We start from the raw sequence: 22,632 nt of genomic DNA, 5'->3' as shown, positions 1-22,632 counted from the left end.
TAAGATGCCCAAATATATTTATTTGTCTTTAAAAGTATGTTACTCTTCAGAGGAAAGACAGACAAGGAAATCTTAATACATATTAAAGTATCAATCTGGCACATACCTCATGCTTATGTTTAAGTAACCATCAGACCAAGCAAGCTAAGATTTCAGAAATCAGTAGCAATCACGGTGCTAGGACTTAAGAAGCCCTTAAGATAAAAGGGAACTTCAAAGCCTCTCAGCCAAGCAGAGCCAGAGTTCAAGAACATATTCAAGAACTGTAAGAGCAAGTCTCTGCTCCCTTTTGACCTTCACCTGCTTCCAGAAATGCATGTGAGTTATAACAAGGAAATTTAAGCATCTCAGTACACTGAGTTACAGACTGGTAAGCCAGTTCGCCAGCCCCAAGTAGAGTGCAGCACTTTTCTAAAATTGAAAGAGTTAGAGTATGGAGTTTTTTGATTCATTAATCACACGACAGCAATATTTACTTTTTGCAGCTCTTGCCAGTCTCCAGTGTTAGTGCATGAAATTTTCTGGATGTTTATTTCTAGGTGTGATATGGGGGCAGTTACCACAATTGTGTTGTCTGTACAATTCTATTCATTAATGTGTTTCCTAAGTATTAGTTGAGAGTATTTGCCTTAATGGCTAGAGATACCAACAAAAATGTATCTCTGTGATCATGTTTTCCTCCTGCCAAATACAATCATTTTTCCCATCTTCTTGTTCTTACTCAGTGGCGAAAACCACCATCTACTTCACTCAGTCGTGGTGAACATATTAAGGAAGGTATCTCCTGTCATTGGTCATCAGCTATTTCTACCTATTTCAAGATTTCTATGATGTCTTGATCCAGGAGAACTAGCAATCAGACAAACCGTCATAGTGGGGATAATAAACAGGGACACGTGCAAGTGAAAAGTAAGGCTAGAGTGGGACATCACTGGTGACAAAGAAGTTTATAGCAAAGGTGTAAGTGTCTATTCAGCTAAAATCATGCTGAGTAAGTCCTATAGTCCTATTTGGAATGCACCACATGTCCTAGAAGCAAACTAGATACCAAATGTTATCTTCATTCCTTTATAGGAGAGTGTAAACACTACCTTATGTTCTCAAGTAAGAAACTAATTGGACTTAGGTGCAGCCACTCAAGAAAGTGAAGTGATAACTCACAAGATATTCTTGTTTAGCATGAAACTGAGTATGTAAACACCCACAAGCATCACCTATTCAGAGAATACCAGACGCCCCATATGGATTGTCACAACGCAGCACCATAGCAGCAGTTTGATTTAAGGAACAGTCTTGCTGCTCATTCCATCACATTTACACTGAACAGTGGTAGCATTAGCAGCACTGTGATTTACTCTCTGCTTTCAATGGGTCTAGGTCCAGTTTTGGTTTCCCCACATCATTCTCTTCATTAGGAAAGGTTTTGTAGTTGGCAAGGATGTTTTCCACCAAGAATCGAGCAGCTTCATCTATGTTGATGTTGTCCTAAAAGTATTGAAGGCAAAGAAATAAGATCATAAAAAAGTGCACATGCCTATTAAAATCTGGCCAAATACAAACCCTTCTGTACAGTCTCAGTCTTGACATAAGCAGCTTAAATACACCAGATATTGCTCATACACTTGCTTTTGCAAAAAGCTTCTAGAAAGTTTTGATAAAAGGTTATTCACCTTTATGACAAATAGGATACTTTGACTCTAACCTGGTAGGTGGTCTAGAGATGACTATTACTTGCATTTGGAAAACTGGCAAGTACTGTAGCGCCTTTCTACAGCATGAAAAGTGGTAGGCAATTACACAGTTTATAGTGGTGTTCCACCTTTTGGGGTCTTTTCCTGCTTCTGCTGCAGTTGGAGGCACTTATTTATTTAAAAGGACATTTTCTATCAGCCTCCAAAACCCAGTTGAAGTCAGTGCACCTCACTCTTCAAAGCATGCACAAGAAGATGTAAACTACGTTAACACCCATCCCAGAGTGGGTGTATATGCAGGATGCCTAGAGCTGCATTTCAGCAGGGTACCTCAGAGGCTGGTCTGGCCAATGCCAATGGGCCCTTGGCTATAGCTTCTGAGTTGGCTGAGCCACCTGTTAGTTTACAGTTGGGTAGCCACATTTGGAACCACTCTTATCTTTGGTACCAGCAGAGATACTATGTCAATGCACTGTTCTGTCTCCGTAAGTAGAACTCTGCTCTTTACGCTGGAAGAATAGGTCATGAGAACATATTCAAGCAGTTGCTGTTGTAGTTTGCAAGTCTGTAGCTGACAGACAGAAATCGCTTTTGGGAATCTGCAGATGGGTACTTTTCCCTGTCCACTTTTCTCCTCTTTCTAGGGGGCAGATGTTCATAAGATATTTCTATGAATATTTACATCCTCTGCAGTTCTATTTCCTAATCCACACATAATGGATCCTAACATGTTACTGATGACTAGACAATATACAAATTTAAGAAAATAAAAATGCTGTCATGAAGTTTTGATGAGCTTCTTTTAACTTTAGCTTTTCAAGCCCTGAACAAGTGAATCCATAGCTGAACTAGAACTAGTATTGTTTGGACTTCTCTCTGCACTGAGAACCTTGTTCTACATTGGCATCTTTAAAATGCGACCTAAAATGCAAGCTATTACTCCACTTCCATAATACTCTTACTCCAAGTTACTTACACTTCTTTTTAAGACTATGTTACGGTCTATATGTAGGAGTGTTAAAGGCAACTGAAGAGCTGTCTAGCTGAAGCTTCAAGAAGACACATAACCCACAGCAGAATATTAATATAGATTTTAAGGCTCTTTATAGTAAAATCTTCTCTTTTTGAGTAACAGATGAGTGGGTTTGAGAGTTACTATTTGTTCAAAGTCAAACAAGTGATTAGCTAATTTAACTCAAATTCCTGCCACATGTACTCTTCTTCTTTATTTTAATATAGTCAAGAAGAGACATTTTACTTTCTTCTAACCACATTCCTCTTGCAGATCTTTTTTCTTTAAAAGAGTTATCTAAGCATCCTGAGGTGCCAGAAATGGTTCTTTCTTACAAAAAGAGAGAACAGTTTGTGCCAATTTGTCTCAGTAGCAGTTAAAAAAAGCTGGGGGGGGGGGGGGAGTGAAAAGAGCCTTGTGATTTAGCTTATCTATGCAGAAATTATCAGCCAGACCAGCCATTTGGTCCATGAGGCACATAAAATCTGGTTGTCTTGATCTAGAATAGCCTTTCATATTCAGAATTAAAGAAGCCATTCTATTTCACTTCTGACTAAAGAACAGCAAGCTTATAAGCAGGTAACAATATACTATATATAAAGTTATTCAAAATTATCTGAGTAAAGCAGCTGTCTATCTTAGCTTAAGTTACTTTGCTGAGCAATTTGTTTTTCCCCACTTCAGTTTTGCTATCGCCTGATAGAACAGAAAGGTGACTTAGTGAAGTTATCTAGTTGAGTAATACAAATGAGCGAATAGCTTGATGACTTCTGCAATCTTCACACTTCCTACATGCAACAGTGAAGACAGAAGCTCAAATAAGAAAAAACTGCATCTGAAAACTACTCTATCTTTGAAAGTTTGACCAGTGTTTAGTAGTACTAGCATCTAAGCCACACTGATCTTTGACACATGTACAATCTTAAGACTCACTCAAGTCAATTAATTCAAGGTTTCCAGTTAGGTTTAAGGTTACCTCTGGACTTAAGATGCAGTTCTTATCTAAACCAAATATGTTGCAAGTCTTCCTCAGAAGCAAGATACTGCACACACCACATCAACTTTCGCTGAACCCTGGAGACCTGGACTGTCAGTTCCTGCACCTGAGTTTAATGTTACTTTTTAGGCTCACCTTGGCAGAGGTTTCAAACCACCCAACGAAGCCACTTTCTCTGCAGAATTGGTCCATTTGAGAGGGATTCTGGTTGCCATCTTTTTTCTGGTCACACTTGTTTGCAAGAAGAACTGCAGGGATAGGGCTGCCATTGGGAAGTAGTACTTTACTGTCCAAATCATGCTTCCATTTTGAAACAGCCTCAAAAGTGGAGCCTCTTGTGACATCAAAGACCACAAAAGCACCAACTGCCTCTTTGTAGTATACTCTTGTCATATTTCCAAAACGCTCCTGGCCTGAAAGAAAAGAGTGACAAAGCATTCATTTTTTAAGCATTAATGGTAAAGGTAAAGGTAAATGTATTTCAGTGCCAGGTTAGTAAACATGAGTTTGGCATTTAGGACTAGTCACCTAGTTTATGCAACACTGGCCTGCCTCTACCATCCTGTATTAGCTCACTGTAAGAAAGCTATTATGTATATCATACATGACAACACTTGGATGCTAATTGTTTTTCATTTCCAAGTACTACCTAACAAATAAGTAAAAAAAAAAAAAAAAAAGAAAAAAAAAAGTAGTGTTCTTTAAGAGAAGTCATACTTAAAAATGCTACCAGCACAACTGGACCCAAGTTATTATTTCCTCAGAAGAAGCTTCTACATCACTGAGATATAAATCTGGCATCTTCACATACATTAAAGGTTTTATTTTCCTTAAGGAAAAGCTCAAAAGGAGTTAGTTTAACAGTTCTAGGTAAGCCTTTGACTTCAGCTTTTAAGTTTGAGAAATTCAAACTATAGATGTTCTACAGCAAGCATCTCCAGGATTTGGTGCAATATGACCAAGATAGTTAAAGGACAATTACTCATAACAAAAGTTCTCTGTATTTTATGGAGTGCAACTTTACAACTCCATGCTCTCAAAGAGGACAAAACTCTCTACCTCCACACTCAAAGCTCAAGTTTTGAAAGATCACCATTATGCCACAGATTCCTGAACCAACAAGCCAAGCAGCAAGCTTGCATCTCAGTGACTGTCACTAGAAGAGACACATTGCTTATACACTGTTTAGGAAACTGTATGTAGGGCTTGCATTCAGGTAAATTGCATTCTTTCCCTAGACCTTGCCAGGCTTGATCCTCATGCCTAAAAGATATATTCTGTGTATCTGTATAGGTAATGGCTGTACCACTTGAGTCAAAATTTAGTTCCCATTTTCATGAATCAAATGTTATTTGAAAAGAGTATGGCCAGAAGGTTTTGACTACCTCTGCAGATTAAGTGCACTATGTCTGAAGAAGTTTTACCTTTAGGTTCACTTTTTGTTTGTTTGTTTGTTTAAAGAAGCTGCAGAGTCAAGTTTAGTGATATTAACCCAGGAATTGTATATAGTACCATTCAAGCAATGAGGAGCTCCTTCTCATCTTTGTAATTTTTTAGTTTCAAATCTCACCCATGAATTATTACATAGGAGTACTTTCCACTGTGATTTAGCAGTTCAGATTGCACTTGTGCTCAATTCAGGGAGTATCCTTCAACCATATGACTGGTCCACACAGCAAACAAACGTACTCTCAAGGTTTCATGATTTACAGAAAAAAAACACTAGTCAGACTCTGAAATAGTCTATGGACACCACCACTTGAGATACTGGCCATCATTTTACATGAGACTATACATGAGTATGAAGCAATGAGAAGAACAGTCACATTAGTCATTCCTATTCAGTCTGTAGGGAGTTGTGTAGATTTGGAGTTTTCTTCTTAGCTAAGTTTCGAAAAGCTTTGAAAAAACTTCAAAAAAATACAAAAAAGTTTATCAGTTGCAAAGAGGCTTGCTCGATAGTTTCTGGAGGAGAGGTGCAGAGACACTGCAGTTGCTACAATTTGTGAAATTTGTGGATGGGCTATCGGTCACCACTTCTCAGGCAGTTGTGCATGCTGCAGGTGAACATGGCTGCTGATCAGTTATTACAGTGAAGAACATTATCAGTGACTAAATCCCTTCCTCCCTGCCCTCCTACCCCAAACGGCTTTAAGAGCAAAAACAATTAGCAAGAGGCATTAGCCTCCCAGAGCAATAACCCTTGCTGAAACCTGCACACAAATTGAAGATGCTTGAAAGCTGCTTATGACCAAGTACTACTTCAAAAAAAGTTAGCAGTTTTTCAGGATTGATTACAATGTATATTTTGTTACAGCCCTAGTGAGTACCATGCGGTTTTTCTTCCTTTAAAATACAGAGGCTTCACCTCAGTCAGAGCGCCTGATAATCTCCAAGAGGTTTATCAACTCATTCACCATCTCCAAGAGAAATTCTATCGTTATCATACTTGCTGTTCCCACTCTTGTTTCCTCAAATTTCTCACCCACCTAGCCCAATGCCTTCATACCTGATGAGCTGATACAAATGCAACTAGTAATCACTCAAGAGTGCCATGCAGTTACTTCCCCTGACTTCAGTGGCTTCCCGTGCCTCACTATCCACAACCTGCATGAAGTTTTAGTAACACAAAACCCTGCTGTCATGAGCAAGAGCTAGATATGCTATGCCTGAAGGCAGTATTTGTCTTGTAGTTGAGCAGCAGATCAGACAGCTAGCTGAAACTCTTTATGAAGTCCTGACCAGAGGAGAGGACACTGTAAGGAGGGCTGTGGGATCAAGGAACTCTGGAAAGAGGCACAAGCTGAGGCTGACTTTGTGAAATAGCTTTTTTCCTTATTGTATGGTATGACAGCACTTCTGGCAGGGAAGCAAATGTGCAACTGAACTGTACTTTTGAGTGCAGTTTGTACTCTATAGCATCCACTTGGAAAGCAAGTGCTTCAGCTCTCCAGAAGCATTACTTCTAGCTGGCTTTGTTGACAGAAGTCAAGTTATTTGCTTTTACACTGCAAGTTTTGTATTTCAAACAACATTAACATATATTCTTCTGTAGTTTAAACTTGGATGAAAGCAGACAACAAAAATCCATAGGCCCGTAACACCTAACATGAAAGCCTAAACCTTTGCTTACTAGATTTCAGTTTTACATAAGGGGATATGATACTCCTTCCCTTTGAAAATCCTCCGAACAAGCAAATACCATTGTATTATTTCAAATTAATACCTAGCCCAGATATCCTCCAGCATGGAATGCTGCTCTGTTCTGGAATAGCCCAAACATTATAAACAGTTTTGGGTTATTACACAGAGAGCTGCTTTCACCTCCAGAATTTGCATGCACTGATTATGAGACACAATCTGCACCCTAGTTTATAACTGCTGTTTTATATTATCTGGAGTCTTATGAGGAAGGAACTGCTCTTTATTCTACAGAATAAGATGGCAGACCATGGCTTGCCAAAGAGGGAAAAGATTTTTGTGGTAATAGGTATATGGTATTTGTCAGGAAGAGAGCATCCAGTATTAACCGACTAGACTTTCTGTACAACCCAGTTACTACTGACAGTGCACATGCTTTAGGCTGAGCCTCGAGGGGAAAGTAAGAATATTCTTGACAATCTTGTGAAAATTTCACAGGACTTTTGGGCAAAGCTTTTACAAGTGCTTTTCTGCTTGCAAGAAAGCTCATGCACAAAAGCAAACTCTAGAATACCCTACTCCTCCAAAGTCTGGAGGTCTGAACATCATTCTGTGTATCTGTGATTAAAACTGTCAAATGATACCATCTTCACTGTGCTCTGTTCAGCCAACAATTTGTCCTTCCCCTTCCTAAGGCCAGCAGAATTTTCACTGTTTTCTCACATGGTGAATTAACTGATGTTGAGCAGTACAGAAAGTAGATCAGACCCTCAGAGGAGAAAGGAATAGAAGTGATCAAATGAAACTAGACTGAAGAATTCCACTCCATAGAACCATGAAAGGAAGGGGACAGGACTTGCTTACAACAGCATTATGGAAAAGACATTAGAGGATTAAGCATGGTGGTAGGTCTAGTTCATTGGCACAAGCCTAATGGTACCAGAATGATATCCATCCTGCGTTTCAGAGGCTTAGGTAGATGACTGGCTAGGCTATAGGACAATCCTGTAGATTAGTGGATTTCTTTTAAGGATATGGAAATGGCTGCATGCAATACAGAGTTCTGCATTCTCTAACCACACAGTTTTCACATCTAAATGACTCAGCATACTTTGTCACCGTATTTTCCAGTAATTGCAACAGCATTAAGTGAAATAATTGCATAATGTCATGCATTAGGAATTAATACAGTTTCACACAGCAGAATCATAGCAAGTAAGTTCATCATAAACTTCTAAAAAATGTAACTTAGGAAGCAAGGAAAGCTCCTAAGCTCTGATAGAAGAGCTAAGCTTAAACTAAGAGCTAGAAACCACATAAAAAAAAAAAATACATAGTCAATTCTGCTGTTACTTCACTGCAAAAGCTAAAATATTTAAAGGACAAAGAAAGGTTATCACAAGATTCAGAATGTACAAGCCTTGCCTTGAAATAGAATTTAAAGAAGTTTCTAGAGCAATTGTTCCCAGTCTAAACAAGGGAGTCCTGTTTAATCACAGCAGTGAGACTGATCATTGTGACGGTTCTGTTTTCAGTTAGCAGAAGCTACCTTACGCTCCTAACATTATTTCTGCTTTTAACTCCTGTTTGCAGGATAGGATCTGAGCCAAGAAAAAAGCAAGTTAGATTTGCAAGTGACTGCTGGATATACATGATATTAAGTCTGTCAGGACTCCTTCTCCCAGATTACTTACCACATAAAAGTGGAATTAAGTCTTAGAAAGTAGCGCAAAATAGCATGGACCTACTCATGGAGAACAAAGTGGCCAATCTGGAAGAAGCTTTCCCACTTATATTTTTGCTATGGAAGTGAATTTTGGTTTAACCCTATCAATACCAACAGTAGAACAGAAGTTCACCTATCCTGTAAAAACTAGGCTTAGTCTGTTTTGAAACTGCACAACTCTGACAGAGAAATCAGAGTTTAATTGCATTTAAACCCTTAAAATTTCCTTATCAAGAGTAATACTACAGGACAAAGTAAAAGTAATCTCTCTTTGATAAAACTAACAGTTATGAAACTTCCTGAACTTAGACTCACTGAAGAGGAGCAGGAAGATGACTAAAGGTTATAAAAGCCTGAAAACTGGAAGAATGATGGAATAAATTTCTTTTGCTGAACTCCAGGAGTTCAAGTCTTTGGCAGCCTAATCAGATTAATGGACGGCCAGAGTCTGATATTTGACTTTAACAAATTTGACAGCTCTACATCTAATAGTTTTAAACAAGACAAATATAATCTAGACTGAAGCTGCCCAGAAATGAACACACAGCTAGCTGAAGAGTTTTACTTCAGAGCTGTTTGCTGTCAACTGGAAGAGCACTGCATAAGAAGTTTTGCAGTTCTCCCCTGCATCCAATAACACTGAGTTTTCAGAAGTCTAATAGTGAGGAGTCCTCAAATATGAGTAAGACCAAGCAGCTATTGCTAACGTTTTGTCCTTCAGAGTGATGAAAACCAGTTCAGTCAGTTGAAAAGCCTGTTTAAGTTCTATAAAGAAATAAAGAAATACATAACACAGGAAAGAAATTTAATACATGAAACAAAACTAAGAAATATCCAGCAATACTACAGTAGTGAAGAAAATGATGAAGAGATCTAGTAGATGAGAAACTGAAAGTCCAAGGTATGTTGAAGTAGCATCCTGCTAGGGTGTTCCAGTTGCCCTGCTTTTTATCAACAGGTGGAACCTCCAGTGCAGTACTATACCCTGCAATTAACTTAGACATCACAAGATACTTAAACCACACTGAATAGTTATAACAAACATTTTCATTCTGGAAATTCCTCTTCTATCATGAAGAAGGTTCTCCAAGACCAACTGTTCCACATGATCACTGATAATCAATAATAGTCAATCTAAAATTCAAGAAGGGTCAGTAATAGCCTAGTGAACAAGGACTCCTTATGACTTCTTGGCTTGCAGTTTAAGTAATTAGACAAGGCCCTCTCAGATGCTGAGGGATTAAGTTCTCACCAATAGCAAAATCAAAGGCTACAGAAATCAAAAAGAACCTCAAGGTCAACGTTTAGCAAGTTAACAGATTTGGAAGTACTTAAGTGTCTCAAAGTTGGTATAGTTTTTCTCCAAAACAAAGAAATCCAGTGCTGCCCAAAGCAGAAATTCTCTAAAGGCAGCATAATATATTACTATATTGTCAATACTTCTGGTTTTTAGCATATAGTATAACACTAGCTACCAACAATACAGAAGATGATCTGAGAGAGCTAGTGGCATGAGCCACTCTACAGCAAGCTATTTCTACAATACAAGAAAAGTTTAAGACAGCTTTTTCCTCAGTGAAAACCTGCATGGAACTACTGTGATATGCAGCAGGAAAAAGCGAAGAAATGGTAAGCTATATTCCAGTGCATAAGGGATTGAATATTTTGTGTACATGCACAGAAATAGAGGGGTGCAAGTAAATATTCTGGAAGAGAAATAATCACTAGAAGCATCTAAGGAACTATTCAAGTTTAAAACTTGCAGAGTTAGTTTAGGGCAGTCTCAGCAAGACTGGTGCTATACACAGCTTTTCATACCTTTCTCCCTTAGAGGAGTCCTAGGTCGTTTATAGCTAATTAGCTACCCCAGATTTAGATCCAGAATACCTAGCTCATTGGCCAGGAAGCCATTCAAGGAGTCAGCTAGGCTAATCATACTGATTAAGAAATACTGAGAATAAGGGGTAGTAACCTTAACTTATACCTAAAACAGTCTCTAGACAGGCATCTCTGCTAATGCTAGCACGTTAGTTTGCATCAGAAGCATATTTCTGAAGCTGCCATCCCACCACTGTCACTGACTGTGCTTTGACTCACACTGTGGAGCAATCCAAACATATAAACTGGTTTCCTCTTGGTAGAAGCTGGCCTAGTAACAGGCTCCAGGACCATGCTTCACACATGGGACTGGCAACCTGTGGGGCCAGACTAGCTCTAGTTGGACTGTCTATATCACGGCTACCAGATCCTCACTGTCGGCTATTCTGACCTTATTAGCCACACTACTTGCTAGTACAGACAGTGCCTCTATTCAGACTATAGTGCCAAACTACAAGTTAGTTCTTTTGGACAGCAGTTCAGGACCAGTAGACATGAGCTGCTTTTATTCAGCCCAGACAGGAAAACCAATTTAATGGCAACTTGAAAACGCTTCTCGCCAATCTTCCTCCATAAAGCAAAAAATCTAACTTAATAAGCACTTCCCTTATTTCAGAATCTTCTGTAAAGCAGTACAACTGTTCTCTGAATTTCTGGAGTCAGACTTTTTGCAGAGTAAAGTCAAGTAACTTCTGAATGGCAATTCCTTATTTTTGATTCCAACTCTCAGTAGGGTTTAGATCTTTCAGTGTGGTAAATTTAAATCCAAGCAGCATGCAAAATAACTTGACATGCAGCCCAATCCTGTCACTACAACGTAAGCAAGTTTTAAGAGACAGTGGTTGTAAGTCCTTTAGGAGCTGCAGGCAAGAACACACTATATTTTGGATGCCTGTTGGTCCTACAGCTGAATGTTTGGCAGAAGATAGCAAATATCTAGAATTGACCTGAACCTCCCATTTCTCCATATATCTAATGTGCATTTTAGCACTATCAGGGTCCAGTAAGAACTGACCAGGGCTCCTTTGGAATCACAAGCAGTAATATGCTACTGGCAAGCCACTACTGCTGACAATATTTTATTCTAAACCTGCACAGCCTGACCCAGAAGTGTCTTACCCTATTAGAAAGGCTTCTGCTAGGAGCAGCAAGTAGGTTAACCAAACCACTATCAATATAACAGGCCATGTTCAATTATGTCTGCCAGATTTTTCACACGGGTAGCAGCTTTAGATTGCTAGAGTAGACAGCTTGACTCAGAGATAGTCAGTGCTAGATCTCTTTTGTCTTCTCATTCTTACTGTTTAAGGTATCAGTGCAAAATTGCCAAGCATTTAGACTACAGAGGTGTTGAACTGTACTTGTAGCTCTAGCAGATATTAGGAACCTGTAAGCGTTACAAAATGCACATCCAGCCCAAGTCATACTTTCCACTATTGTGCAAGTCATATTTGAGATCTGTGGTTCTGCTGACAAATGCCAATACATTAAAAAGCAAGAACTTCAAGAGAGTTATTTTCCTGGATCAGATGGTACTAAAAAGATGTGTAATGTGTAATATTCACTGGGAGAGTCTCAGTTCGTGTTCACTATTTTGATTCCTTAGATCATAATCAGAAGTGCTTTCACCATTGACCTCAGAGTCAATGTTGTTTCATTACAAAATGCTGGGAATCAATATAAAATTTCATTGTGCAACATAGCCTGAATTTGACCTAATTTAGTTACCTGAATTTTCACAGGCATTGAAACTAATCTCTTCAATGACTTTCTTTGCTATTGTACTTTACTCCAAATGGAAGACAAGTTAGCCCTATCCACTACAAGTGAAAAGCAGGAACAGAGGCCTAAGTGCTCTTAAGTTATAACCTTGATTCCCATCAGTAAAGTTTGTCACTTAAATGACTATGCAGAAAGTGTGTAGTAGAACAAGATGAACTTCAGCTACAAGTTGGTCCATTTCTGTATCTACAATGCTGTTTATTCCCCCATAGTGTTGGGGAAGATCTTTTACCTTTCTCAGGGCATTCACAGACTGATCCCATTTATGTTGCTATGAGTCTGTCACGATCTTTACACCTCGGCATCCGCTTCATGCATTGGAATTAGCACAAACACCACCAAGAGAAAGAATTAATCATCTCCTAGAGGAGATTTTATCTTGATAAAGAGCCTTAAAAATCTGTCTACAGTGAAGTAGCTTATCAGTGAGCAATAGGCTAGAGATGGTAGCTTATTGAATTCCCTTTCAGTAGAAGGGCTACAATGCTCTGCCCTCACTGACACCATCCCAGCAGATGAAAAAGGGCACCCATACACTTTTACAAGAGTATGGGCCTTGTACATAGGAAGTCTTCCTCAAACAATTGCACAGCTTGCACAGGGAAGTTTAGAGAAAAACTGATAAGCTTTTATTGCTGTCCATAGCCTTAGTTTTGAATCCCTAGAATTAGTCCCTAATTTGTCTTTAAGTTTAGAGGCAAGATACCCTGCTCATGGTTCAGTTGGCTTTGTCCAGCATCAGATATACGTGGAAATACAGATACTTGTTTGTATTAGAGTTTTACACATTTATTTCCACTTTTTTGCTTACAATTTAAATAGAACGTATTTTAGCAAGAGAGAAAGTTCCTGACTAAACACTAGATTTCTGTCCACAAAAGAACAGTTCAAAGCGAAGTAGTTTCTAGATAGATGTCAAACATAGCATGAAAAACTCTCCTACATAGCCCAATTAGTGCAGCAACAGAATGAATGGGTAGTTCCTACTTTGTTCGAACTAGACTTATTCAAACATGTCTTCCACCAAAGGTAAGCTATTTTGTGCTTGATGTTCCTGAATCCATCTCCTCTGGTGTACTGCCACACAGCCAGGGCCATACTGCGATAGCCCTGTGACGCTGCATGGCCCTATAGCATTTTGGAACACACAAGAGAACAATTCAAAAGTCATTTTGTCTCAAGAAGCTTATCACGAGACTGAAAAAATGTTAATCTCTGAAATAGTAAATGTGTCATGGCACATTGTGTGCAATTCAGTATCAAGTTGCTGCCACGTCGCTCTACCCAGCACTCTGCTCTGGGAGTGTTCAAACACGTTCCCATAACCTGTCTGCAGTGACAAAAAGACTTAAAAAATTTTCTAAAAAAAAAAAAAACAAAAACAAAACTTTCTTTGAAGATCTGCTAAAATCCACACAGTAAGGAGTATTGTTTTGTATTTGCTACTAATCTAGAAGCTACCCCCACTGAAAGGGTTATATGCTTTCTCTGACCAGAACTAAGATAGATTTTAAAATCTAAGATATATTTTCAGACAAGCTCTACAATAACCCTGAAATCTGGTCATGCTTTAAAGTACAGTCTTACCACATCTATCTTAGCTCTGCATCTCCACAGCCAGAGGAAAACTTTTAGTGTCTAATGTTTTACCACAAGCAAATCGAGAAGTTGTACTTTGTAGTCATTGCTTACTGCTGTTTATACTAGCTGTAACACTTGCAAGAATTTCACAAGACTTATTGATACACTTTTATATGAAAGCAATAAGCAGAAAATCTCAAACTGTAAATCACTTCCCTTTGAGATAACATACTGCACTTTAGAAAGCCTAAACTGAGTATTTAGAGCAGTGGCTACAGCTGATGTTCAAGGAAGAGTTTTCTAACTGTCCTGTGAGGCAGAATTTCAGCATAAGGTTTCACCCTGGAGACTTCATCCTTGCTTGTAACTCAGGCACAGAAACTTGCTTTGCACAGAGGCTCTTGGAGTCATCTCTGGAGCCAGTCATGCACATTGCACATCCCTACTTTGCCTTTTACTAACTCAGTTTTCCTCAAATGAGATAAAGTCATCAAGATTAGTTCTGAACCTGACATTGCTGCAAAACTGTTGATAAAAGTAGATTTACATTCATGTAGAATTTATTAAATATTCATTTTTAATGATGTATTATGGTCCACATCCAGTTTGGTTCGTCAGGGTAATGCACCTTACTTAAATACCAACTTAAGCAGCTAGTACCTAAGCTTGTTTTTCCTGAGAAGCAAAAATTTAGCCAATACTTGCTTCAAGAAAAAATAATCTTAATGATGACCAACATAAGTTAACGAATTTCTACAGTAATTTCTACTTTCAGTGTTTTATAATTTGATCCAAAGGTTAGTTACATTGAACAGTATATGCAATTTTTCTCCTGTCTGCTGCACATGGAAACTACAATACTTGAGTTCTTATTTAAGGTAGATTTGGGATTTTGGCCTCTTTTTTTTTTTTTTTTTTTTTTTTTTTTTTTAATGGATATCTGTTCATCCTTTATTCTCTGCACCAGAGTACTACAGAAATATCTTCATGTGATCTTGCAGAAAGTGCAAAGTTTAAGTGTTATGATACACACCTTATCTGTTTGGAAAATGAGGTAGAACTTCTAATTCAGCTATCCCATAGTGATTAGAAAGAAGCTCATGACATTTCCAAGTATAAAGTGCTTCACTGTCAACAGAAACAAAGAGTTCTCACAAGATCAATACAGCAATCTTTAGGCTTTATGCACATATAAAGCACTCCATTCTCAACAGAAATTAAGAGTGCTTGCAAGCTCAATACAATCGATCTTTAGGCTTTACACAGGTACTAGATTTTTTTCTTTTTCTTTTTTTTTTTTTTTTTTTTTTTTTTTTTTGAAAAGATAACACCTTTAGCAATATTCCTCCTAGGATACCTAGAAAAGCCTGTAAATATGTTCTGAGCTTATTTCCAATATATCCAAAGATGATCCATCTCAAGTCCACCATTTAACTGAAAGAACTAGACAGTCCTGTCTCACATAATGAAAACTGATTAGCATACTAGATTGCCTGACAACTTCAAAGCACTAACATTTTGCATATGCTTATGGAATGCCCAATTTTAAACTCAAATCGATAAAGCCTCTGTGGTGAGGGTTAATATACAGTAGTTTGAGTTGCTATATAATATACTATGTAGCACAAGAACGCTCAGTAATACAAGAAATGCAGTACTCCCCTGGTAAGACAAAGGAGCTGCTTACCAGCAAGACAAATTTGATATCTTTTGATAGCTAGCTACTTAACTAGAAGAAAAGAAAAAAAGCTCGTGGTACACAAAGATGTCTAAAAACTCAGACACACCAAAAAAACCCCCCAACATTTAACAATTATTTAGACTACTTAACTGCAGAGCCACAAAATCAGCAAAGCATATTCCCAAGTTTATAACTATAATCTACTGTTCCAGAAGAGTTGCAGCAAAGTATACCTACTTGAGACTTTCCACAAAGGGATGCTTTCTAGATGGAAGTCTATTGTGCATCTTCAGTCTTGTTGCCTCTACAACTTCTTTCAAAAACAGCAGGCCTACTTTTCTTGAAATTTTGGCTGAAGAGGTGTAAAACTAGTAGCTAACATTATCCCTCAAGTAATTTGTCTTCTAATATGAGATTTATATTTAAATGTGTGTGTGCAGTAAGCTTATAGCAAGGTTAAAGGCCTGTGAGTGCTCTCTGTTCAATCTGGTTTTAATGAGACTGAATTTCATCATAGAGAAGACTTTCCAGTCCTGACCCTGGGATTTCTCTCTTGCCTCAGGTGTTACCAGAATAGCACTCCCAGCTCCACATTAAGGCAGCTGCAACTGGAACTTCCACTGCTGGATAACAAACTAGTTATTTCTCAGATCCTCTGCTAGTTCTTCCAGTTTCTGAAATGAAGCTTTGAGTTCCAGTTTTTGCATTTCTCTGATGGATGTACATGCACCTTTCCATAACCTTTTTTTTTATTCTCCTTCTCTTGTTGCACTCAAATATTCTTATTTACAACAGAAAAAGCAGTTGTGAGTATAGGGTGGAGACAGAGAATCTCAACAACCTGCTCATTTCTCTTGTTATAGGCACAGGGCTAAGCAATTCCTTAATGATTTCTTTGTAGGGATTAAAATGGGATTAAAACTTCTTCACTGATCCTTAAGGTGTGTTGCATGCAAGCACAAGTTGCTGCAAGACTTGCTTTGGAGACTACTCTCTCTGAGCTCTCTTTAGTTAGAGCAGGCTCCTCTGAAAAGCAATTGAGATGTGCCTCTGCTGCACATGGAGTGAAATGAGTAGTAAACTGAAGAAGTTTTCTAGGTATCCCATAAAGACTTTGAGGGAAGCATTAACATCACTTAAGGTTTTCTTTGGACCTTATTAAAAAACACCTTATAATTAAAATAACTAGTTTACAGCCTAGCATAGAAGTTGTTTTACAGTCTCCTTGCACACCAGTAACACAAATGCAGACCTAGCATAAACTGAAATATACAGCTACTTAAAGCTGTGAGAATTTTACATGGAACATATTGAATACCTCTGAAACTCATTCACCAAAACATGCAACAGTACAAAACTGTCTTCCACAAGCAAGTGCAAAAGCAAGGAGCACTCTGCTCCTCCAGACAAGATATGTCTCATTCTGTTAAGGCAGAAAGATTAGCAAATACAGAATCACTTCTGCAGATCTAGGCCAGAAGGCTTCATTTTGCATAGGTTATCTTCCTTTGCAAGTGCTTATTTCAGTTCAAGGCTTCTTCTTTACTGTGGAAGAAGTTTTAGAACATTTTCTTCCCCACTATACCTACTACACTCAGTTTCCTGCACTCACTTTCCCATTTGTTATAGCTTCCCATAGATCAATGCAAGTTAACCTCCTAAATATGTTAAAAGCTTAATGAATCTTCACATATCTAACACCCATCTGTCTTTATAGAAGTTTACTTTATTCCACTTCTTCCTCAACTCAGTATTTGAACAAAAAATACTTCATGTGATAATTCTGTCCTCCATAATGGTATTCACTTCTCTCAACAGGTTAGATTTCAGACTACTCCACGAAGACAGAAAAGAGTTTTATTAAACTTGCATGCAATAAGTCTTAATGTACAACTCTAGAAAATTTAAATTCTCTAAACATGCTATACCTGTAAGAACAATCTTCCTTCTCTGTTTTGCCAACTTCATAGCCATGCTCTTCCAGTTAAATCAATACTTAAGATTTTAATAAACACTTTTAAGAATAAATTTTAATAAAGTCCTGGAAGAAGGGTGCAATTACCAGAGTTAGAGCAGATGTATCACTTAAAGCTTTAAAAACATTTGGCTGCGAGGTGTCATTAGTGACATGCTCCAAGGGAAGCCAAGCTCAAGTGGTCATCTGTGACTCTTGCTACCCTTCACCTCTAGAGGGCTTCACGTTCACAACAAGCTAACATGAGTGACAGTGTTAGCTGGTTCTTTATAATCACATTGGCTATCATCAGAGGTGCCGATCTTACTAGATCAGATCAAAAGGTTGCAAGATACAGAGAAACTCCTTAAAATATTGTTCTTTCAATGATACTTGACCTAGTTCTACCCAATATGCTATATTCACCTCCTACACTACTCTGTATTCAGTATAGTTGCTCTCTCAGAGAGAAGGCATGCTTAGGAAGCATGTGTTCTGTTCCATTTTTTTGCCAATTATTTATGTCTTTTCAAGAAGGAGTTTAACTTGGTTCTAAAACTTTCAGAATTTATCCAGGAAAGTAGATTTATCATGACTTTGCACACTAAGATAAGACAGGAGTAATGGCTAAGGGCAGCTGCAGTTTAAGAGCTTTGCTCCTGTATGAACATGCACGTAGTCTGCGCAGTTTCTTTCACAATCTTTCATGCTACAAACAAGATCATTTGACAGTGGCTGATCAGTCTAACTCCCAAGCCTTTTTGTCTCCACAGTCTGTGTCAAGATAAAGTAACATGCATGAGTATTTTTTGAACATACAGATACAGGCAAAATAACCTCCTTCCCTCCTCACTGTTTCCTCCCTTCTTGACTCTGATACAAGAATTTGCATTATTTTGTACCTTGTAACAGGAAGGCTATTTTCACCAGAAGAAGAAAAGGCATGGAGAGTGTAACATACCATGTTCTGCTAGGGAACTTATAGCTTTATCACTTAAAAAAAAAAAAAAAAAAAAAAAGAAGAAGAAAGAAAAAGAAAAACCACACACCACACCCCAAACTTTCAGCTAACTAGCACAAGAGACCAAAGTCAAGTAGCAGGAACTTGCTGCATTGTAATACATAGCCAAACTGGTGAGCATCGTACTATAATTACACCAGAAACCAGCACAGTATGCATGTTATAATCCTTAGCTGATGAATTGAGCTACGTGGCTAGTACTTATCATCGATTTAGGTGCAGAACCTTAAATTGCAACACCTAGCTCTTGAAGGAAAGATTTACAGTTGTGTCTGCAAGCACAAACTTTGATCTAATAGAAAAGCAACATGTGCGACGCTTCAGGGCTAGACTTAAATTCAGAATCCATTCTAAAGGCATCAGAATCAATTCAGAATGCCAGCATCACATAGCTTGCAGGGAAGTCACATGTAGTATTACTTACCATAAGATTTAGATCTCTTCAAGAGATCTAAAGCTGTTTGTCTGTACCCACCAGAATACAGAGTTATCTACATTAGTTGCTGAAAGGCAGAAGACAGTTGGGCTGATGAGTTAAAAGAGCATGACTATCACATGCTCAAAGACTTTGTTACACATGATAATAAAATAGCAAGGCTTTAGGGAACATGTGCTATGACTGTTCAGAAGCCATCTTCTGCCTGGTTCTCTGTAACTAATAATTTTTATATAAACTTTTCAGTACCCTCCAGGATTTGCAAGAGTTCAGAATACAGACAGCTGCAGAACACATTCCCAGGTCAAGGACATTAGCAGTTTTAAGACCATGAAACATGAAGACCATTCTTTATACTCAAATTCCTCATATTTCAACACTTATCACTTAACTGAATTGCTTCTGTAGGAGTCTAAACTTACTGTCACACAGGCTAAGCACAGCCCAATCAAATATCATTAAAACTAAGATTACTTCTGTTCTCAGCCTTGTTTTGAAGGACATAGCCCACTGGAGCAGAATAGCCTAAGCCACCAGATTAGATATAAGAATTTGGAATGCAAACTGTAGAGTAATACTTTGATTTTTTTTTTCCTTCCCCACTACAGAAAGACTCATTCAAGAGTCTCACGCAGAGGCAGGTATCATGTTTTAAGAGATGGAGAAAAATACTGCCCATTCAGTTTAGCGGGGCATCATCTGCAGTAGGTCTGTCAGTATTGTAACATATTATAATGACCATAAAGTTTAATTCTTTGATTTACTGACAACATTAGCACAGGACTCCAGGGACTTAACAGCAGCCCTTAATTCAGTCTTCACCTAGCAATATCCAAGATACACTAAGAGCAATAATCAAGAAAGAAAAATAGTCTTCTGGATCTTGAAATTAATTCATGGGTGTGCTAATAGACCTTATTTACACTATGGGAAGCTCTAGCCAAATTACATCACAAGTTACAGCTGGGTTTCCAGCTAGCATGTTGAAACAGGTTGCTTTGGGGGAATATAAAAGTCTACCCCAGTCTCAGAAACCAAGTGCTGAAGAGAAGTTAAACTCAAGTGCAGCAGCCAGCCAAACCTGAGTATCCTGATCAGTGTTCTGCATTTAACCTTTGCAATCCCAGACTTGCTAAAATAAATGGAGAGTAGCAACTTGCACCAGTACTACCAATGGATACAAACACACACACACCCCACCACACACAAACCTTCCTTAAAGGAACCCTTCTGAAAAACTTGAGAGTTTGCCAGTATTTCTTCCACTTGTTTGTTCTCCAAAACAGCAACCAGAGAATATTTCAGTTGGCCCTACAGGGCAGCAGCAGCGTTTCAGCATATTGTAATAAGGAGGGGTGTTTTTTTTTTTTTTAATTTGAAGAATTATATTTGAAGCATTTAAAATAATCTTCAGAGCATAAGCAAAACTGACACTGACATACAGCCAGGTTTATCACAGGGTTACAGCAGCCTGCATTTTACACTTCCTGTTTTATGAAATTCCACTTGACAGAGAGTTCATGGAAACAGTAACTGCCAGTTGTTACTGTTTTATTACAGTATCTCCCAGTAGTACAAGGTTTAAAAACACTCTTATTCAAAAATAGAGTTAACTTTCTCATACCAGAGAAAACATTCTTAACACAGTGAAGAGGAGGAAAAGAAAAAAAAAGATATATATATATATATATATGCAGGTTAACACTCAAGCTACATACAAGGAGAACTACAACACCAAGTTTGAGATGCTAAGGATACAGACAAGAGCACAGTAGAATAAAAGTCTACACTGCGGCATTTAACACCTTGGCATAAGCAAAGTTAACCAGCTGACATGTAAGCGTTCTAGTTCTTTAACACCTCTGCCTTTCAAGAATAGGCAGGAACTGTACAGAGGAAAGGAGTTCTCTACAGTCTGGGGATGGGAACTTTTCTGGTTCAGCATACTCAGAACATCTTTTGAAACACACAAACACATCCTCTGAATGCAGAGCTAAACATAAGCCAAGCCCCCTTTACTCACTCCAAGTTACATGGATAAAAGCTACTTCTAAAATAAGTATGCGACTCGAAGCCCACAAAGTTTGAACATGCTTCCTCCAAGCACAACATTAGCTATTTGAGTCACCTCAGCCTGCAAGGTGTACCTCTGAAACACAACCTGCTTGGAAGAGAGATGCATTTTACCCAGATGTGTTGCGGAGCAGTCACCATGAAAGAAGTTAAGCAGTAATCATAATAAAGGCCACCTGGAGAAGCTGGTGAGGAGGAGCAGTAAAAGCAGGAGCCACCTGGGAGCCTAGAGCCACCAAGCAAAGCAGCTCTGAGGAGGGCTGCAAAAGCCTGGCCAAGCCAAAGGCTGCACAACACCAGCTAGCAGGAGCACACATAGCATGGGAAAAGCAAAGCCAAGAACTTCACTCCAAGATTGAGGCTTCAAAAACAGACCACAACAGTTAAATATAACAGGAGAAGAAGAAAAGTCAAGAGGACAGACCTCAGAGAGGAAATGCACTTTTCTCCGTCGAGGCCGAGTGCCAGGACCCGCGGACGGCTGGTTTTCCAGGCCCCTCTCCCCCGCCGCGGGGCTCGCTCCCTGCGGCAGCGTGGCCCTCACCTGCTATATCCCAGAGCTGCAGCCGCACCAGGGTCTTGCTGTCCCAGTTGATGACTTTGAGAGCAAAATCCACCCCAATAGTGGCCCGGTAGTGCTGCGAGAAGAGCTGGTGCACGTACCGCTTGATAATGCTGGTTTTGCCCACGCCCAGCTCCCCGATCACCAGCACCTTGAAGAGGTGCTCCCGGCACTCCGGCACGCCGGAGCCCCCTCCTTCGCCCCCGGCCATCCTCGCCACCGCCCCGCCGCCGCGGCCCGGCCCGGCGCGGCCCTACCGCGGAAGGCGGCTCGGCTCGGCTCGGCTCGGCTCGGCGGGGCAGGGACAGGCGGGCAGCAGCACTACCGGGGCCGCGACTGTCTCGCCGCAACTTTCCTCACCCGGTAACTTCCCTCTAACTTTCCTCGGCCGCCTTCCCGCTGGGCCGGGCCGGCCCCCCCGGAGGCAGGGAGGGAAGGGGAGCACCGGAGGGAGGGGAAAAGGCGCCGCAACCACCTGACTGCAGTCACAGGACGCGGCAAGTCCGCGCGGGCGGGAGGAGGAGTCCCAGCGCCGCCGGCGTCCGCGCCAAGCCCGGGCTTGCCGGGGCGGCCGCGGGGGCACCTTGGGGCGGGAGGGGGCTGCGCCGCTGAGCCCAGGGTGCCGGTGCCGGTGCCGGTGCCGGGCGGGCGGGGTGGTGCTGAGCGCCCGCTGCGCAGGAGCGGGCTCGCGGCGAGGCGGCGGCGGCGGCCCGGGCAAAGGCCCGCCTACGTACAGGGCTGCTGGGGCGGAGGGAGAAGTCGCCTCCGCGCCTGTAGGGTTCCCAAGGAGCGCTTGCGCCTGAATTTGTTTCGCTTTCATTCTTAGGTTAATCCGATTAAACATGTTTTTGGTATCACTCTTTGGTTCTTCTAAAAAATACATAAAACGGAGGAGAAGAGTGAGCAGGCACCTTTCTAGAGCCCAACATGAAATAAGTTTCCTGTCTTTAGGACCTTGTAGTGCCCTGTGTGCGGGTGGCCTACGTTGGCGGGAAGGGGGGAAGCATTTTTGCTATCATGCCCTCTGAATGAAAGACCCCAACGTGTGGTACGTGTCCTTGAGAGGAAAAACTTGTGCACGGAAGTGGTAGCATATG

The 22,632-nt window shown here is 39.9% G+C and overlaps 1 protein-coding gene across 1 annotated transcript; it reads right to left on the bottom strand.

Annotated features, from left to right (window-relative positions):
• RAB32 (RAB32, member RAS oncogene family) lies at positions 1 to 22,218 on the bottom strand. The gene is made up of 3 exons (XM_062572354.1): positions 21,518 to 22,218; positions 3,836 to 4,113; positions 1 to 1,485 (listed from the first exon to the last, which is right to left on the bottom strand). The coding sequence occupies exons 1-3, from the start codon at positions 21,744 to 21,746 to the stop codon at positions 1,336 to 1,338; spliced, it is 657 nt and encodes a 218-aa protein (XP_062428338.1). The 5' UTR covers positions 21,747 to 22,218; the 3' UTR covers positions 1 to 1,335.
• Positions 22,219 to 22,632: the final 414 nt, after the last annotated feature.

This window comes from Rhea pennata, chromosome 3 (genome assembly GCF_028389875.1).
Source record: "Rhea pennata isolate bPtePen1 chromosome 3, bPtePen1.pri, whole genome shotgun sequence".
NCBI lineage: Eukaryota > Metazoa > Chordata > Aves > Rheiformes > Rheidae > Rhea > Rhea pennata.
The sequence above is the reverse complement of the archived record's forward strand: the minus strand, read 5'-3'. Positions and strand labels throughout refer to the sequence as shown.